At 43.7% G+C, this 20,841-nt stretch overlaps 1 protein-coding gene across 3 annotated transcripts in view; it reads right to left on the bottom strand.

Moving 5' to 3' along the window:
* Positions 1 to 20,841, bottom strand: part of slc5a9 (solute carrier family 5 member 9) — a 57,845-nt gene that overhangs the window by 11,564 nt on the left and 25,440 nt on the right. For all 3 annotated transcript variants that reach the window (XM_078561161.1, XM_078561160.1, XM_078561162.1), the window contains 3 exons: positions 14,646 to 14,851; positions 13,913 to 14,048; positions 13,452 to 13,559 (listed from right to left, as the gene is read on the bottom strand). In XM_078561161.1, the coding sequence (XP_078417287.1) occupies positions 13,452 to 13,559; positions 13,913 to 14,048; positions 14,646 to 14,851 (450 nt within the window). The remainder of the gene's footprint in view (positions 1 to 13,451; positions 13,560 to 13,912; positions 14,049 to 14,645; positions 14,852 to 20,841) is intronic.

Below are 20,841 nucleotides of genomic sequence, written 5' to 3' on the forward strand. Positions count from 1 at the left end.
AGCTCATTAATTATGCGCAGACAAGTATCTCTGAATCACATGGTGAGTTGGGAACTGATTCGTCTGACCCACCATTAACTAACGGGGTGAATGTCCAGCCACCATATTTAAACGCCACCTGAGCACACAGATTTCACTCTCTCCAGCCCAGCTGTCTCCAGGAAACCTTTAGAAATGTCTAGCAGAAGAAGGCGGCTGTAAGCTAGAAGGAGGTTGCACCTGCTTCTGCCACAACACCCTGCAGGGCTTGATCAGAGGAATAGGGATGTACTTTATCCCAGGGAGAGCTTCAAGAAGCACACTAGCTTCAGCTCTCCACCTAGAAAGACGTAGAGCAGGTCAGCATGGCTAGACACCACACCTACAATGTGATCCAGTGCAGGAAGAGATCATGAATGCATGAATGATCTCATCTGCTCCATCAAGGTAAGTCAACCTTCAACTCCTTCCAATATCAAACTCTCATCATGGCACCATGTACTCAAAGGGCTGCTGTCTTCAGGGATCACACAACCATTAGTGGGGAACACATATCACCATTGATTGTCTCTTCCACATCACCACCATCTCACCTATCATGCTGCTCACATTCCATCCTCAGTCCCTTCTGGGGAGGGCTCACTATATACAGGGGCATGCATGTTTCCCAATCTCTGTTCCATCCCTTCTCATCACATTTCTTTCTATTGTCTTCATCCAGGCCAAGCTGGCCCATATTCCAGAGACCTAGGGTAATGCTCTGGGGACCCAGGTTCAAATCCCACCACGGCAGATGGTGAAATTAGAATTCAATAAAAATCTGGAATTAAAAGTCTGATGATGATGATGAAACTATTGTTGATTGTCGTAAAAATCCATCTGGTTCATTAATGTCCCTTAGGAAAAGGAATCTGCTGTTCTTATCTGGTCTGGCCTACATGTGACTCCAGGCCCACAGCAATGTGGTTGACTCTTAAATGCCCTCTGAATGAGGGCAATTAGGGACAGGCAGTACATGCTGGCCTAGTCAGTGATGCTGACATCCCATGAACGAATAGAAAAAACAACAGAAGTGAAAGAACACAGACTAGAGGAGGGATGGCCAACATCATACCTCTCCCCAAATTTGAGGATGCTACTGAGCTGGCTGAGGAGGACAGGGATTGCTCCTCTGGGGGAAGCAAGATCGACTTATCCCAACAAGCTAGTATGGATGACATCTCTATGAGTTCATCATATCTTGACATTCAGAGTGAGTGACATGAGATCTTATAATCTGCCTGTCATGATCCAAAACTATCTTCTCTTTAGAGGCACCAGCAGATTTAGACACATGAACCATAGAAAAAAGTTACGGTACAGAAAGAGGTCATTCAGCCCATCGTGTCTGCGCCGGTCATAAAAAGAGAAAAAAGAAGCTAGCCGCTCATTGGTAATCCCACTTTCCAGCACCTGGTCCATAGCCTTGCAGGTTACAGCACTTCAGGTGCATATCCAAGTACCTTTTAAATGAGTTCAGTATTTCAGCCTCAACCACCAATTTGGCAAGTGAATTCCAGGCACCCACCTCACTCTATGTGAAAAAGTTTTCCCTCATGTCCCCTCTAATCCTTCTATCAATCACCTTAAATCTATGCCCCTAGTAATTGACCCCTCAGCTAGGGGAAACAGGTCTTTCCTGTCCACCCTATCTAGACCCTTTAATTTTTTACGCCTCAATTAGGTCACCCCTCAGCCTCCTCTATTCTATGCAAAATAGTCCTAGCCTGTCCAAAGTTTCTTCATAGCTGCAATTTTCAAGCTCTAGCAACATCCTTGTAAATCTCCTCTGTATTCTCTCCAGACCAATTATGTGATCTCTGTAATGTGGTAACAAGAACAGTACACAAAATTCCAGCTGTGGCCTAACCAGCATTTTATACAGTTCCAGCATTACATCCCTGCTTTTGTATTCAATGCCTCATCCAATAAAGGAAAGCATTCCATTGGGCAGGATTTTTCAGTTGGCGTGTAGGGGGTGGGGGAGGGGCATGACATGCTGGCGGTAAAATGATGCGCAATGACATTGGGCGTGCGCCCCGAGGTCATCATGCTGTCTCGCGATGTTTTGTTCGGCGGGTGTGTGCCAGAGTCAGCTGCGTGCCCGCCGATATCAAAACGGCCTATTAAAACCATTAAGGAAGTAATTAAGGTTGATGCTGCCCATCCAACCTTAAGGTTGGCGGGCAGGCGAAAAGGCCAATCGGCCTTCACTTTTTTTTAGGAAACCTCATCCATGAGCAGGATGAGGTTTCCTAAAGCTTTCATTAATTAAATTAAAACATTTCATGAAATATAAAAATATGTCCCATCTCATGTGACACAGTCGCATGAGGGGACGTGTCTAAATAAATTTCTGATCTACTTATTTATTTGAAAAGCGCTTCAATCTCCAAGGCACAGAGCTACCTCAGGGAGATTGAAGCGCTCTTTCATGAAAGAGCGCTGGCCCCCCCACTCTCTCTCCTCCCCCTGCCCACACAGGTAGCACTGGTGCAGCTCATATCTTAAACTTAATTGGCCCGCCCGTGTAAAATGACGGCGCGGAGCCGATCTCGGGTGGCAATCGGCTCCGCGACTGCCCCCACCCACTCCCACCAAGACTGCCCACCAACTGAAAAATTCAGGCCTTATGCTTTCTTTACCACCTTATCCACCAATCCTGCTACTTTCAGGGACCTGTAGACATGGACTCCCATTTATTGAATAATCCCTAGCTTTGTTTTTCCTCTCCAATGCATGACCTTACTTCTCTGGACTGAATTTAATTTGCCACTTTTCTACCCACTCAACCAAATCATTGATATCATTCTGGAGACAACAACTATCCTCTTCACTGTCAACCATGCGGCCAATATTTGCGTCATCTGCAAATTTCCCAATCATGCCTCCCACATTTAAGGCCAATTCTTTAACATGTACAACAAACAGCAAGGGCCCCACTGAACACTGTGGAACACCACTGGAAACTGCTTTCCACCCACAAAAACATCCATCAACCATTACCCTTTGTTTCCTGTCATTAAGCCAATTTTGGATCCAACTCACCACCTTCCTCTGTATCCTATGGGACCTCACTTTCCTGACCAGTCTGCAATGTGGGACCTTGTCTATGTGGATATTAGTACATGGATATTAATAAGGCATTTAACAACATCCACTGCACCATGCTCATCAATCCTCCTTGTCACTTCCTCAAAAAAATTCTATTTAGTAAGACACGATCTTCCCCAAACAAAACCATGCTATCCCTGATCAATCCATGCCATTCTAAGTGACAGTTTACCCTGTCTCAGAATGGATTCCAATAAGTTGCCCACCAAAGTCAGACTGACTGGCCACTAATTTTCTGGTCCATCCCTTTCACCCTCTTTAAATATTGGTACAACATTTGCAGGCCTTCAATCAGTGCCTTGCCTATATCTAGTGAGGATTGCAAAATGATCCTCAGAGCATCTGCTATTTCCTCCCAGGCTTCCTGTAACAACTTGGGATACAATCCATCCTGCCGTGGTGATTTATCCACCTTCAAGAATGCCAGTCCCGCCAGTAATTCTCTCATTATGCTTACTGTATCTAATATTTTGCACTCTTCCTCGAACTAGAATGTCTGCATCATCCCTCTCCTTAATGAAGAGGGAGACAAAGTATTCATTGAGAACTCTTCCCACATCTTCAGCATCAATGCACAAGTTACCATGTACATCTGATCGGCCCTACCCTTTCCTTAGTTATCCTCTTGCCCTTAATGTACTAGCAAAACATCTTTGGGTTTTCTTTGATTTTACCTGCCAATATCTTTTCATATCCTCCCTTTGTTTTCCTAATTTCCTTTTTTACTTCATCCCTGTACTTTGTATACTCCTCGACAGTATTAAATCTTTTGTGACTGTCACAGCTTTCTTTTTCTGCTTTATCTTAGCCTGTATTATTCTGGGTAACCAGGCGGTTCTTGATTTGGCAGTACCATCCTTTTTCTTTGTGGGGACATATTTACACTGTGCCCATAGAATCTCGCTTTTGAATAACTCCCACTGATTTGACACTATTTTCCCTTCTAGTAGCTGTATCTAGTCCACTTTCACCGGTTTACCTCAGCTTTGTAAATTTTGTCTTCCCAATTTAGAGCTTTATCTCCTGTTCTATCTTTGTCCTTTTCAATAATGATGCTAAATCTTAACTATATTATGGTCACTATCTCCAAAATGGTCCTCCACTGCTACTTCATCCACTTACCCAGCTTCAGTTTCTAAGGCTAAATCTAGAATTGTGCCCCCTCTCATTGGGCTTGTTACATGCTGGCTGAAAAGGTTCTCTTGAATGCATTTCAAGAATTTTGTGCCCTCTTTGCCCTTCACACTGTTCATATCCCTGTTGATCTTACTACCCTGTTTTTGTACTCAAATTTGCCCACATATTTGCTCTTTGCTCCTTTCCACTATTTGGGGGTCTATAGTACATTCCTAGCAATGTGGCTGCCCCTCTTATTTCTGTGCTCAGCCCATATGGCCTCATTTGGTGCTTCATTTAGTACATGATCCCTTCTCACAGCTGTAATTGTTCCTTTAAGCAATAATGCTACACCCCCACCTTTATCCCTCTCCCTATCCTGCCTGAAAACTCTATATCCAGGGATGTTGAGCTGCCATTTTACCCCTCCTTAAGCCAAGTTTCCATTATAGTGATGATATCATGCTGTCATGTATCTGTGCCCTCAGCTCAGTTGTGCCCTCAGCTTTATTTGCTTTACTCTTTGCATTTACGTATACATCTTTTAACTGTGTGCTGTACACTTTTTAACCTGTGCTTCTTCCATCTTTCAGTCACTCACTAATTCTCCGCCTCCCATTCCCCGCTCTGAATTTGCACTCAGGTTCTTAGCGCCCTGTCAATCTAGTTTAAACGCCCCCCCTAACAGCACTAGCAAACCTCCCTGCAAGGATGTTTGTCCCAGTCCAGTTCAGGTGTAGACAATCAGCTTGTGCAGGTCCCACCTTCCCCAGAACCGGTCCCAATGCCTCAAATTGGATGCCCTCTCTCCTATTTCTATATTCACTTGCACGTGGGACTGGGAGTAATTCTGAGATTACTGATTTAGAGGTCCTGCTTTTCAATCTCCTGCCTAGCTCCCTGAAATCTGCTTTCAGGACCTCATCGCCCTTCCTACCCAAATCATCGGTACCAACATGGACTACAACCTCTGGCTGATCACCCTCCCCCAGAAGATGTCCTGCAGCCACTCAGTGACATCTCTGAACCTGGTACCAGGGAGGCAACATACCGCCCTGGAGTCACAGAAACACCTGTCTGTTCCCCTAACTAATGAATCCCCCATCACTACTGCTTTTCCTCTCTTCTTCCTCCTGCCCTGTACAGCAGAGCCACCATGGTGCCACAAACCTGGCTCTGACTGCACTTCACCAAGGAGCCAACACCCTCACCAGTATCCAAAACAGAAAACCAATTGGTGAGGGGACCCCAGGGGACTCCTGCACTACCTGCCTAGTTCTCTTGGACTGCCTGGCAGTCACCCATTCCCTTTCTCCAGGTTCCTAAGCTGCAGTGTGACCACCTCTCTGAATATGCTATCACATAACTCAGCCTCACAGATACACCAGTGACTCTAGCTGCTGCTCAAGCTCTGAAACCGAGATCTCAAGGTTCTGCAGTTGGTGACACTTCATGCACATGTGGTCATCTAGGACATTGATAGTGTCCACGACTTTCCACATAATACAGGGCACATTCCACACAACCAAGCTGTTCTGCCATTGCTTCAATTTACTTCCCTTATGTTAACTGTATTTTATATTACTTTATTTTACCTAGCCTTGGCTTTACTTTCCTATTGCTTGTGTTTCTTACTGAAATCTGAGTAGCTCCTTCTTTTAGGAAGATGTATTGTTCTAACTTCAGCTATATGAAGTCGCCCCCCCCACCCCCCAACAGCAGTTTCTCATCAACTCAGAATCACAGAATTTTAACATCACAGAAGGAGGCCATTCAGCCCATCATGTCTGCACCAGCTCTCCAAATGAGCATCATGACTTAGTGCCATTACCCTGCCTTTTTCCCGTACCCCTACACATTGTTTCTAATCAAATAATCATCTAATGCCCTCTTGAATGTTTCAATTGAACCGGCCTCCACCACACTTTCCAGGCAGTGCATTCCAGACCCGAACCACTCATGTGAAAAAGTTTTTCTCACATCACATTTGCTTCTTTTGCAAATCACTTTAGATCTGTGCCCTCTCATTCTTGATCCTTTTAGGAGTGGGAACAGCTTCTCCCCATCTACTCTGCCCAGCCCCCTCATGATTTTGAGCATCCCCGTCAAATCTCCTCTTAGCCTTATTCTCTCCAAGGAGAACAGTCCCAACCTCTCCAATCTATCTTTGTAACTGAAGTTTCTCATCCCTGGAACCATGCTTGTCAACTTCTTCTGCACTCTCTCCAATGTGTTCACACCCTTCCTATAATGTAGCACCCAGAATGGTACACAATATTCCAGCTGAGGTCTAATGAATGTCTTATATAAATTCAGCATAACCTCCTTGCTCTTGTACTTTATGCCCATATTAATAAAGCCCAGGATACTATACGCTTTATTAACTGCTCTCTCCACCTGTCCTGCCACCTTCAGTGATCCATTCATGTATACACCCAGGTCTTTCTGTTCCTGCATGCCCTTCAAAATTTCACGCTTTATTTTATATTGTCTATCCATGTTCTTCCTACAAAATGCATCACCTCACACTTCTCCACATTGAATTTCATCTATCTAGCCACCTATCTGCCCACTCCACCAACTTGTCTATGTCCTTTTGAAGCTCTGCACTGTTGCAGTTTACAACACTTCCAAGCTTTGTATCATCCGCAAACTTTGAAATTGTCCCCTGCACAGCAAGATCTAAATGATTAATATATACCAGGAAAAGCAAAGGTCCCAATACCAACCCCTGGGGAACTCTGCTACAAACCTTCTCCAGGCCAAAAAATATCCATTGACCATTACTCCCTGATTCTATTTCTCAGCCAATTTTGTATCTACATTGCTACTTTCCCTGTTATTCCATGAGCAATAATTTTTCTCACAAGTCTGTTATGTGGCACTGTATCAAATGCCTTTTGAAAGTCCATGTACACCACATCAACAGCATTACCCTCATCAACCTTTTCTGTTACCTCTTCAAAAAACTCAAGCAAGTTAGTTAAACATCATCATATGATCATGAACTTATGTTCTCCCTGTCATGTCACTCTTAGACATTTTCAAATATTAGCCCTCTCGTGCAGCTTTTCAACTGCTGGTCTCCTGCAGGCTGAGAAAGACAGAAAGGAAAGACCACATCCCTTCTCACCAAATTCACAACAATCCCATTCTGTAACAGTGTACTCTGTTTCTCTTATTTATACTTCTGAGATTCAAATGAATCTCCTATATGGCAGTTACAGAACCAGATTCGGCAAGTTCCTTAATTTACTGATCTCACCTGCTCTCCAGTAGAAAGCTTGATTTGCTTGATTAGCTCTGCCCAAACCTCTAAGAAACTTAAAAGACAACAAATTTAAGTAAAATGCTGATTTGCAAGCAAACAGTACCAGATTGTATAATAGAATAACCCTTAAAATTTAAAATTTCACTCCCTTCTCACCAAACTTGCAGCAATTCCACTCTGTAAAGATACCCTCCCTCCCATGAGGGGGGCCAATATAAGTTCCAGCCCTCAGACAACCTTGCAGGAGGTACCTAAAGAAACCACCAAGGCTCTCACCTGCACCCTCCACCAGCACAGAGACACACCTCGGTGGGTGATAGCGCTAGGTTAGGCTCGGGGTCACCTACTGGAGAACCCCTCACTGACATGTCTCCACGGCAGTCGGAGGCAGGGACAGCCCAGGTCTCCGGTGCTCGGAGGGCTGCTGCCAACCAGCTGCCCACTGAGTCTGAGTCAGATGATGAGCCTCTGTGAGTGGCCGCCAAAGTGGTGGAATATCAGGCAGAGATGTGGCAGTCACTCAGCAGACTATAGCGATCAATGGAGGAGTCTGTCCATGTTCTGTCTGATGTTGTCTCTTTGACATTTGAGCGCCTCGAGGTCACGGTGGGAAGGTTGGCGACCACGATGGAGACCTTTGTCCAGCAGACTTTGCTTGATTTGCACTCAGCCCTGGGCTCCATGGCCATGCACATTAATGGGCATCCATCAGTGTCTAGGCAAGAGAGGGGCAGGGCACCTTGACTTCCCTCCAGGTGCCTCTTCTCCTCAAGGAGTCAGGGAGGGGCCTTTAGGCATCCATAGGGAGGATGAGGATCAGCCAGACACCCTGGGGGCCTACACCCAGGCCAATCCAGCTGTTCAGAATCCCCTCTGCCTGTGACCCCATCCACTCCAGCTGCTGAGGCCGAGGAGGGTGCATCTGCCCTTGAGCAGCCGAACCTTATCAGGCCGGGGCCCTTCAGGTCTCGAGCCATCAAAGGAGGTCCGCTAAGGTCATCACAGACAACAGCACATAGTAGTCAGCAAGCTGCCTCCACCTCTGCTGCTGATGTTGGGGCTGCACCCAGGCATAGCGATAGGGTTAGGAAAATTAAGAAATATTGAAATCACTTTTGGGTCATGGGTGTGCAGCCACTATATAAATATCGCACTTTTGTTAAGACAGTCGATGTTTATGTGAATGGCTTTGTCAACTGAAGGTGTTGTGAGTATTTACATATGTATCCTCTTATTTTAAGCTTTAGCCATCCTCCCGCTCAGTGATAGTCTCTCTTTGTAAGCTTCACGTTTATGTGATGTCAACCTCACTGAAGATAGTTTCCGCATCCTGTGTGATATCTTGGAGATATGTTAGAATCTTTATTGGAAATGTGTGCTTAATGCATTTCTAACACTTTGTCCTCACGACATATCATTGTGTGAGGGCACCTCCGCAGTCTCGAAGGGTTAGTGGCAGTTGTGTCTCCTCAGTGGTAGTGCCAAAGGACAAGATGTGATGGAAGTATGATATCCCCAAGCATGTCCTCATCTCATTGGCCACCGTATTTTCTCATTAATGTGGCGAGGACTGCATCGAGGAAGTTGACGCAGCTTTCTCGCAGTTACGTTGATTTTTCATTTCCCGAGCGAGTGCATACAGGGTGCACCGCTGACCTTTTTAGAGATCAAGCCTGGTGAATCACGAGGCTAGTGGGTGCAAGTCCAAATGCTGAACTTGCTCTCAATGTGACTGGCTGGACATCCCTTCCAATGCAATGGAATAGCATTAAGGGACAGGAGAAATGTGGCCATCTTCCATTGCCTTCGCTTCACTCCACCCGGGCACGTCTTCCACACTGTGCTTCCTTGATGGCATCGGCCTGTGGAAGCTGACACTCATCACATTCTTCAGGTTCCTGGCCCTCCTGCTCTTCATCCTCTGAGGAGCTCTCATCCTTATTCCATTTCTCCCTCTGGAAAGGGATCACCCCTTTGCAGCGCCAGGTTGTGAAGTGAGCAACAGATCACGATGATGCAGGAGACCCTATCTGGAGAGTACTGCTGTGCCCCACCTCAGTAGTCCAAACATCAGAAGTGCATCTTCAGAATGCCAATGGTCTGCTTGATTAGGAACCATATGGAGCTGCGAGCTGTGTTGTACCTCTCCTCTGAAGCACTCTGAGGCTGATGCACGGGTGTCATGAGCCAGCGTTTCAGTGGGTACCCCTTATCCCCAAGCAGCCATCCCTGTAGATGCTCAGACCCTTCGAATATCTGAGGCACCTGGGAATGACTCAGGATGTGCCAGTCATGGGAACTCCCAGGGTACTTGGCACAGCCGTGCATTGTGTACTTTTGATGATTGCACACCAGTTGATCAATGATGGAACGAAACCCTTTACGACTGATAAATATTAGGGGCTGCTGCTGTGGAGCCCTCAAAGCGACGTGGGTGCAGTCAATTATACCCTGCAGTCTAGGAAGCCCAAGATAGCTGCGAACCCATTGAATCTCCCAGCCTGGCTATCTTCATCAAGTGTAAACCTCACATAGTAATGTACCTTGCTGTAGAGGGCATCTGTGATGTCCTTGATGCATCTATGTGCGGTGGACTGTGAGATGCTGCACAGGTCCCATGTAAATCCCTGGAATGATCCGCAGGCAAAGAAATTGAGCATGGCCGTGACCTTCAAGGCCACTGGCAGGGGATAGCCTCCCTCTAATTCCTACCTAAGAATGTGGCAAATGTGATCCACCAGAGCTCAGGACAAGCGCAGATGTGTGCAGCAATGTCTCTCACTCATCTGAAAATAGGAGAGACTTCTTTGGTAGACCCCTGGTCTAGCAAGTAACCTCCGTGGTCTGGGTCTATCCTGCTGATCCTCATGCTCTTGCCGTGACTCCCCTGCACCCTGGACCTCAGACGGGGCCTCCTCCTAAAGCTGTGCTCAGCACTGCCTGTCCCTTCTTCTCCTCCATTCTATTAGAAGACAGCATTGAGCCCTGGATCCATAATTGTTTTGTTCTTCTCTCTGAAGTGATAGATTGAAGACATTAATGAATAATTATGGATTATAGCGCAGCCAAGCATTCATAATGAGTTCATCTGGAAAAACATATGTTTGGCTATCTGCTCAGCCAGCCTATGTTGATACTGTTGCCAAATGGCCTCATTATGTATACTTGGCTGAGCTCCAAGATGAATAGTGGATTCATCCCAGCAAGGGTCTGTTTACTCAGTTGCAAAGGGGAGTGCTAGTTTTGTGTCACTGACATCTTTATTACCTTGTAATAACCTGATCTTTCTTTGAAGAGATTTCTCAGTGCCTGTGTGTTTATTTAGACAAGATTAACAAGTGTGAATTGCATTGAAAGTTTCCCGAGTGGCACTTTAAATGCCTGTGTTTGAATGAGAGCTTTATGAGAAGGTAAGATGGGCAATGTTTTTCAAAGGCAATGTTGAATGCCTATTTTTTTTTGGTTCCTGACTCAAGACTAGCATTCCCCCATGGTTCACGACTCCTCTGAGGTGCCATGAACAACGTCTCATAACAAAATGGGCCCCACTATATGTAAGTAGTGGGGGGCCTGAAATGCCCAACAATGGCAGGAGTGCTATGTGCAATGTGCAGGCTCAATACCCCCACTCTTATCCTGGACTGGGAAAAATTGCTGAAAACGGGAATTGGGGTGGGACACCAGAATTGGGCCCTGCCCACAGTTTTTAAAGTCCTTCCGCTTCCATTCCGACATGGACGTAGGCTGAAAATCCAGCCTAAGTCCATATTTTTCTATTTCTTTCCTGTTGTTCTGTGTGAGATTGAGGTACATCAATAGGCAGTGCTAAGATCAGTAACTGGATCGTATTTTGAAAGTGAATTTCAGTTCTTGCTCAATTTTTTGAATTGTTTCATAGGGCGTGAGCATCGCAGGCAAGGCCAGCATTTGTTGCTCACTACAAATTGCCCTTGAGAAGGTGGTAATGAGCTGCCTTCTTAAACTGCTGCAGTCTATCTGGTGTAGGTACACCTTACAATGCTGTTAGGAAAGAAGTTCCAGGATTTTGATCCAGCAACAGTGAAGAAACAACAAAATAGTTCCATGTCAGGATGGTGTGTGGCTTGGAGGAGAATTTGCAGCCGGTGGCATTCCCATGGGCAGAACTTTTCCTCCACCGGGCGGGCGTGTGCCCGACCCAAACGGGAGAAAAATAGTACGCGATGACGTCGGGCAAGCGTCCTGACGTCATCACGCACTCTCACGATATTTTGCTCGGTGGGTGCGCGTGATGGCAGCGCACGCACTGACAATCAAGGGGCCTATTAAGGCCTTTAATCAATTAAATGAATGGAATTTTTCGCTGCCCGTCCAACCGTTCGGTTGACGGGCGGGCGAATTGACAAGCTGCCTTTGCATTTTTTGCGAAACCTCATCCGCAGGCAGGACGAGGTTTCGACCAGTGATTTCAAAAAAACTTAAAATTCATTTTTAACATGTCCCTGATCATGTGACAAAGCCACACGATGGGGACATGTTTTCCTTATTTCTCAATTGTTTATTTTTAATGTTAAAAATGTTCAGCTCCCTGAGGCAGCTCTGTGCCTTCAGGGAGCTTTCACTGAGCGTACCCGCGCGCTGACTTCCGCGCTCGCGCTCCTCCCCCTCCCACCCTAGGCAGCGCTGAGCGTTGCAGCGCGCGATTCACGCTGACTGGTCATTAATTGGCCAACCAACGTGAAATTGCGGTCGGGGCCCGATTGTGGGCGGCGATCGGTTTCGCGGCCGCTCCCCTGCCCAATGAGGTAAAAATCCTGCCTCATGTGTCTGCAGCTCTTATCCTTCTAGGCGGTAGAGGTTGTGGGTTTGGAAGGTGCTAGCCAAGGAAACTTGGCAAATTGCTACAGTGCATCTTGTAGATGGTACACATGGGTACCACTGCCATCAGTGGCAGAGGGACTGAATGTTTAAAGTGGTGGGTGGGGTGCCGATCAAGTGGGCTGCTTAGTCCTGGATTATGTCAGGCTTCTTGAGTGTCTTTGAAGCTGCACTCATCCAGGCAATTAGTGAGTATTCCATCACAATCCTGATTTGTGCCTAGTAGATTGTGGACAGGCTTTGGGGAGTCAGGAGGTGAGCTATTCCCTGCAGAATTCTGACCTGCTCTTGTAGCCACAGTGTTTATATGGCTAGTCCAGTTAAATTTTGGGTCAATACAAATCCCAAGGAAGTTGATGGTTTTCAAATTTGAAGTGGCACTACCCATGGGCAGTAGTGTATAAGGCTCATATCTAAATAAGCTGACACAAATGAGCACCTCAGCCATCCAAAAAAACAGCATTGAAATAGCTGCAGGGTGGATTAGAGAGGGAAATTGTCCAGCTCCATTTTACTACTTGGCCCAGTGCATTTCTACAGGGCGGCGCGGGGGTTGGGGGGATTAAGCTCACCCTTTGAGTTAGGTCATTTAGAGCCAGTGTCTTTGATTTTGAAGTTTTCAGAAAATTAATGAACCCCGTTGAAATTTTCCAAATAAAAGAAAATCTTCCTATTTGGAATGATTTTATAAGTTCTAGGCTCATGGAAAGGGCTTGAAGGACATGAGGCAGTTACCTCCATGGAGAAAAAAGGATAGATCACGTGGAGCCAATTGATTAACAGTAAGCTACAGGGCTATATTGGACTGAGTGGTTTGCCTGCCTGATTGCTGCTAGAAAATTGGCATCTTGCTCACACAGTGCATAACCAGAAGGTGGAAGAAAATAACTTACAAACATGACATGAAATAAATTAACTATGAGTTAATATCAATAGTTGACAGTTTCAACAATCTTGCTTCTGGATAGGCCCAGTGGACAATTTACACCAGGCAGTAGACAAGGAACAAAGAATAGTCTTAATGTTCATAAATATAAATTTCTAGAACTAAAAGATAACAAACGTACAGTCTCACCTACAGGCATAAGTTCCATTACCAGTTTGGGGTATGCAATGTTTGAACATCCGACTCTCGCTCCACAGACTGACTCACAGACATCAGGATCTACACAGGCCACCTGATCTGAAAATGTACAATTGTACAATTCATGTAAGTCTATTCTTTAACTCTTAAAACCAATTCACACCATAGGTACGACTCTCAACCTTATTTGTGTTGTGAACCTGGTGCGCTATTTTCACAGAACTTACTGAATAGGATTTTCTCTCTAAAATGGGTCAAATGAAAGCATTGTTATTCATCCCTCTATCACTTTTCTTAAATAGATTAATTATATAGATATCACAAGAACATATAAACATTTAATTGATCATTCTATGCAAAGCAAGTATTAAAAGCTGAAATTATTTGAATGATGGGTTAAAACCGAAGCCTCCTGTTCCTTTTACACACGTTCACATCAATTTTATACACACCTGGGTACAGTGCTCTACTAATCATGCCTGGCCAAACAATAAAAAACATAGGTAACATCTTCAGGTAACCTCCCATAATTGATCCTCCTTTAGCATGAGAAAGATTTTTTGCTGAGAGGGATCTTTGTACAATCACCTATTTAAAAGAGACAACTGCAAATAAATGAAATCATTTCAAAAGATATCTTAAAATTATCATCTCATTAGAGTCAACTAACAACAGTAGCAAGCAATATTTATTATATTAGGTGTGATGTTCAATTGCTAGCCACCCAATTCCTGAAAATGGGCAGTCAGTAGGCAGTCACATGCCAGCTAGAATGGGCAGGCCAAGCAGGCACCCCACCAACTTTGCTGCTGGCATATTTAACATGTCCTAAAGCAATTCATGGAGGCACAAGCAATTGAATTGAGAAAGTCAAATACCTTATGAAATCTAACAGAATTTATAAAGATTTATTTCTATGATAGTTCCGAAGTTAGACATAGTAAACTATGACATAATGGGGCCCTAAACTTACACTGTGGAATACTAACATACAAGCTCTTAATGGATTTGTTTGAAATTCCTTTTTTGTTGTTGTTGTTAGAGGCATTAATCTATTTATTTCAAATGGGTTAGTATTTCCACTAAGATAAAAAGAGGAAAATGTCAGATCCAATCATATGGATGTCAAGTGTACAATTTTGATCAAATTTTCCATGTTAGTGTCTTCAGGCTGATATGGTTTACCTGATCAGTGCACCAGCACCATGTGGCAAGCACTGTAAGACCAAATATGAGCCCAGGCCAAGGAATGTCACCAGTGACTGGATGTCGAAACATGTGGAAAGCATCAGCACGTGGAATGTGACATGAAGAGTTTGCCACAGTGATGTTGGGAATTGCTTGGAAATACTTCTCCACCAGCCCTGAGTACCAACCAACTTTGTCAAAACCTGAATTCAAAAAAGACTCTTTTTAGTTCTACATGCATGGGGACTCTTACAGTTCATTAATGAATTTCACCTGAAACATAGCATTAAAATTATATTAAAAGCGAATGATACTTAATATCTGTAATATTGTGTACACTCGTGTAAAAGTCGTTCTCGTGTAAAAGTCAACTGCATGGCCTAAAAAATTGAATTTTCCATATACCTCATGTAAAAGTGGGCCATAGTTTCTCAGGGATTAAACTGTGTTGTGATTATTAATTACTTATCAGTAATTACTATGGTTCATTAATTTAAAGGCAAATGCGGGAACCTTTAGATTTTCTCTCTGCCAAATCTAGCAGCAATCTCCCAGCCAATCAACAAGACTAATGTGTACCACATGATCAATCAAGGTGCCTTCATGAGAGAATAGTAAGTATGCAGCTCAATTTAAACTGGAGAAAAAAGTGCCAGAATGGGTTAACAAGCATTAGCAAAATGGTCATATTATCACATGCAAAGCCATCCGACTCTCTGCCCTCAGAGAAGCGAAGAAAGCTGGTAGTTCAGAATTCAAGACCAGTGCCAGTTGGTGCACAAGTTTCATGAAAAGGTGCAGTTAAGTATTCCATCAGAAAATGAAAAAATTACTGCGTCAGCCACCACCATGATTTAATCATCAAATTTCACTGTCGTGTTATCCGATATCGAGAGAAGAATGCATATGGATTGGCCTGCATTGGAAATATGGATGAATCACTGATGAACTTCGGCATACCAGCAAACTATACTGTTAACAAGATTGGCGAAAAACCCATTCTTGTAAAGACGACCAGCTGTGAGAAGACGCAGTTCACAGTGGTTTTACTTTGTATGGCAGGTGACACAAAATGAAAGATGAAGGTGATATTCAAGAAGAAAGCTCTCCCCAAAGAGAAATTTCAGGAAGGCGGTGTCATCCATGTTCACAAGAAAGGCTGGATGGATGAAGGCAGTTGCAAAAAATTAATCCAAGAATTGTAGAATTTGAGACCAGTTGGACCGCACAAAGAAAAAAATTTACTCGTTTGGGACATGTTCAAATCCCACCTTGTCCAATATGTCGTCCGTGACATGAGATCAACCAACACTGACATGGTAGTTATTCCAGGTGGTCTTACGAGTGTTGTTCAACCCTTGAATGTGTGTATAAATAAATCTCTCAGGGAAAATATCTGAAAGATGTGGAACAATTGGATGTTGGAAGACGAAAAGCTTTCACTAAAGGCGGAAATATGCGAGTATCCTCACTAGCAACATTTTGTCAATGGGTCACATGCGCGTGGAATGAATTTGATCCCAATATTATCAAAAAATCATTCTAAAATATGGATATCAAATGTGCTCAACGCTATTGAGTACAATTACTTGTAAAATAATGATACTGAAGTTACTGGTATTACCAATGATAATGATGATGAAGATGACAGAGATCCGTAGGATGATACTGAACAACAAGGCTATTGGGACAAATTGTTTGGTGATTCAGATTGTGATCAGAGTGATTTTGAAGGATTTCAAGCGTTGTAGTTAATTTGTTACGGTATATATTTATATTGTGTTGGATGAAATGTATATAGTTTGTAATGTTATAAAATAAATAAATGTTAGAAAATTAATATGAATTCTTTAGCGTTGTTTATTTTTACTTTATTCCATTGCGATGTCCTTTTTTGGGCCCAAATCAAACACTGTTGTCTATCCTTTAAAATCATTACCTGTGTAAAAGTTGACCTCCTGACTTTTGGCCTAAACAACTGGCCTCAAAAGTTCGAATTTTACATGAATAAATATGGTAAATTTTGCATCATGAGCTACAGGAGTAACAGTACTGGATGTATGACTAAAGATGCACCTCAGCTTCCTGTGGAAGGCCTGATACGCGGACCTATGAGGGAATTGCCCGGGAATGTCCAACTTGTGTTGGGTAATTACTCTGCTCGATGGGACCCTCCGCAAATGTCTCCAACTCTGAGCCAATGTCGGAGACTTAGGGCAGTTCCATAGTCCTTATCTAGGTTGTTACCCAGGAAATGTTAGACAGATTAAAACCTACTCCAACATCTGGGTAACCATACAACTGACACCTCTGACCCCCTCTACCACCCAACTACCCCCTGACCACAATCCCTGTCCAACTACTCCCAACCACCTGACTACACCCCGACCCCCCAATTACACCCTGACCACCTGACCTGACCAGCTCACCCACCCAACTACGCTCCCAACCTGACCTGACTACCCCATCTGACCCGATTATCCACTGTCCACCTGACTAACAACCCGGTCCAACTGCACACTGACCTACTTACCCCCTAACCACATACCCACCTACCCACCTCATCCACTCACACACCAACACCCCACCCTCCTACCCACTTACCCGCCTACCCATTTACCATCTCACCCAACTGCTGCCAACTTATGAAGTGTCTGTGGAGATGCCAGAGAAGGAGCCACCACCTCCTTACATGCCTGCTTGAACTCAATGTAAATCAGTAAAAAATAAGCATCGTTCTCAACAATTTCAAGCCTGATCACTTGCACTTAAGCCTTGAGACTCCATAAGAGGTATTCTCATTTGTGTAAACTTTTAAGTATCTAGAAAATTATATTTTATATGTAACTTTATGATTGAATAAAAGCCTTGATTATGCTAGTGCCATAAAAGGGTGTGTGTCCTGTCTTTCTCAACTCTACTCCGCTCTGACAGAGTTCCCCCAAGGATGCTGTGCTACCCATTTCTGTGAAAGGCAGGCTTAGAAGATCTAGTAGAATTGTGCAGCAGCATTGAGTTGGGGGTATTTGTGAGTGCAGCGGCAATTCCAATGGACATTGCTGCTGGTCAGAGGATTCAGGTCATAATGTTAAGTTGGTAGTATGTGCTTTGTTTAACACTTGTACAGTAAGAGCTTTTGCTTAAAACATGAATCCTTATGGCGTAATTCTTTCAGTTAATAACTGGGAGTTCGATTTTCTTTTTAAAAGCTACTGGGATCTGTTTTGAAAAGAAGGAAGCATTCTGAGCATCATGCACCATTCTAGTCATTGAGGAATGTTTCAGGCAATGAATGATCTTAATTGAAGGTGGGGTTAGGAGGCTGACCAAAAGCTTTGCCCCAGATTTTTGCCATGATGGGGAAATAAAAATTTAACAGATTTACGAACCATTCCATCCTGAACAAAGAAGATAGCTTCAAAAATTTGCTGCTTCAAATAATAATTGAAATTAGTATAGGTATAAATTGCTTTCTGCTTTTAAAATTCAAGATGAGAAGCTTCTCCAGTAACCTAATCCAGAGTTGCATCAAACTATATGAAATACAAGATCCCTGGTTCAACTGCCAGTTTGCACTGTGTTTGGCAGCGACTTCTGCTGCACAGTCTATGAGCGGAATTTTACTGTCGCACCCGTCGGCAGGATCTTCCAGACCCGCCGAAGTCAATGGTGTTTTGAACGGTTTTCTGCATTTTCCAGCCCTGTCCCTGCCATAATAGGGCCGTAAAATTCCAGCCTATATCTGTGTAGACTTAGCTGTGGATTCCCAATTCCTACCCAATCATTAAAGGACGCACTGACTGCAATTTCATTCGCTATCCCACACAAAATTAAGCAGGAGAATTGCATAAAAGTCTGGAGATGAGTCCTAGCACTGAATTCAACACACTCCAAGCTCAAGTTAACTTTTTCCGTCTCTATTGAAATGATAGTTGCCCACACCTTCTCCAACTGCCGTCGGTGACGAGGCCGCAGCCAGTAAGCTCCCTAATTTTCTGCCTATTTGCTGCTGATCTTCGACGTTTAGGTAAAGGGTGTCAGTGGTCCCTAGGGTGGTGGTCACACCTTGTAGTGGCCTCTTCTCCCTCCGTATTTGAATCTTACAGCAAAGAAAGAGGCCATTCAGCCCATCATGCCTGTCCTAACTATTTGAAAGAGCTACCCAATTAGTCCAACCAGTGGCTCTTTCCCTATAGCCCAGCAAATTTTAAGAGTCATTTGGGATGAGATTGATCTACACCAGCAGCGTGGAACGGATTTGTAGTGAATCAGTGGCCGATTTTTCACCAAGCCAGTTTTTATTTTCCATTGACTTGGAAAATAATGCCACAATATTTAATTTTAAACCAAGTAAAAGCAACAGGGAGACTAGGAAACAAGTCTCCAAAAAGAATTTCAGCCATTGTTCTGTGAACTCTGTGGAAATGGTGAAAAAACAGCTGCTGATTCACCATGATCCCATGTTGCACTGCTGGTGTCGATCAATTCACCCTCTTTAGATCTCGGTCTCAGCCAAAGCCAAAGCCTAAAATAAACTTTCTTCTTTTTCCCTCAATGGCAACCTCTTCAGGTCACTCCTGCGACAGTATCGCTGCAACATCATCAGAGTTTTCCATGTTGGTGGTGGCAGGCTCCTTCTTGATAATGGGGATTCTGCCAGGAGCCAACTCTGCATGACAAATGGGTTACATTGAGGTCACTGTGACAGGTAGAAATCCTACCCCCACCTCGCCTCCCCCAACTTCCCAGTCAGCAAGAGGAGAATCCAGACCTCACTCCGGTCTCAAATATAAGGAAAAGCCATTTTGCCGGGGGCAACTGAATTCATTGGAAAGTGATTGTTGCAAGTGGAATCAAACCTCAACAAGTGGAAAAAGCTTGAGAAGAAGAGGGACAGGAATTAGAGATGTAAGAAATTTTAAGGATGCTCTTCTGTTCATTTTCATCATCCTCCGATATCACAGGTGCTGTGTTTCTGCCCTCCAGTGGAATCAGCTGCATGCTTCAATATGATATACTCAGAAACCAATTGCCTGGTTTGTAATCCTTATATTGTTTTTGAGAAAATGAACATCAGTACTCTGTAAGGAAACTTCCAACAGGGCATTGTTGACCTTGACCTATTTTCAAACAAACTGTTACAATGTGTGGTATCAGCACTTGTGTGGTACTTGAAGTAATTATAGAAAAGCATTGTCCTTACAAATGTTGTGCAGTTTAGATAATTGGCTTTCCAGAAGTCACTATACTTAGCTTATGTTTAGCAGTTAACATCTTGAATATTGCTGAAAAGAGAGACATGTTGCCAAAGCTTTTCATCTTGCATCTTGCACTCATCAGGACAAATGAAAGAATGCCAAATTTCGACAAGTTTATATCACAACAATTTATACTACAGGAGAAAAGGGTGCTGATTGGTTGGCAAGTCAACTGTGACTGGTTGAGACATGGCTATAGAGAAAGCAACAAGGAAATATAGCTCCTGGATAATTCAAATAAAGCACAAGACTTAAACATATTCCTTTTGTTTGCAGAGAATGGGTCCCTGCATATGAATGTATGTCATCTCTAGCAAGTGTAAATGAGCCATGTTACGAGCTCAACTGATTATCTTAAAATGGTTTTTAGTGTAACTTTTAGATCACTCAGGAATGTTCAGCAAGTGCCACATGTAACAGTAGACATTTTGTTTTAGGATTTGCAAGTGCAGCCTGGTTGAGTATGGTGTGCACTCTGCCAATTACAAACAACGGAAGGAACATGCTATTTGGCTAAGAGGCCAGACCCACAAAATGATTATGTGAGTGGGAAGTTGTTTACACAGCTAGACAGAACTGGTGATTTTGATTGATTGACATCTTTATGCAGTTATAAGTTATTTTCTCTGTGATCTCTTTTGTCAATATCTAAATGTTTATTTGCTGAAGATTAAGAGGTTTGAACTGCTTAAAGTTCCTGTAATTGATACTCCAATGGCCTGTTTGATTGACATTTTTATAGGGTTGTAGGAAAACCATTTTTTTCAAACAATTATGAATGGGCATTTTTTTCTAAACAATTTCACACATACCATTGTTACTATGGGCTTCATTGGTTCTGTACGTAGTGTATGCTGGGTGAATGGGCATGGATGGCCTTGAGTTGACATGGAGGGTATGAGGGGCCATTGGTGGTCTTGGAAGGCATGAGTTGG

The sequence above is a fragment of the Cetorhinus maximus genome, chromosome 17, assembly GCF_964194155.1.
Source record: "Cetorhinus maximus chromosome 17, sCetMax3.hap1.1, whole genome shotgun sequence".
Taxonomy (NCBI): Eukaryota; Metazoa; Chordata; class Chondrichthyes; order Lamniformes; family Cetorhinidae; genus Cetorhinus; species Cetorhinus maximus.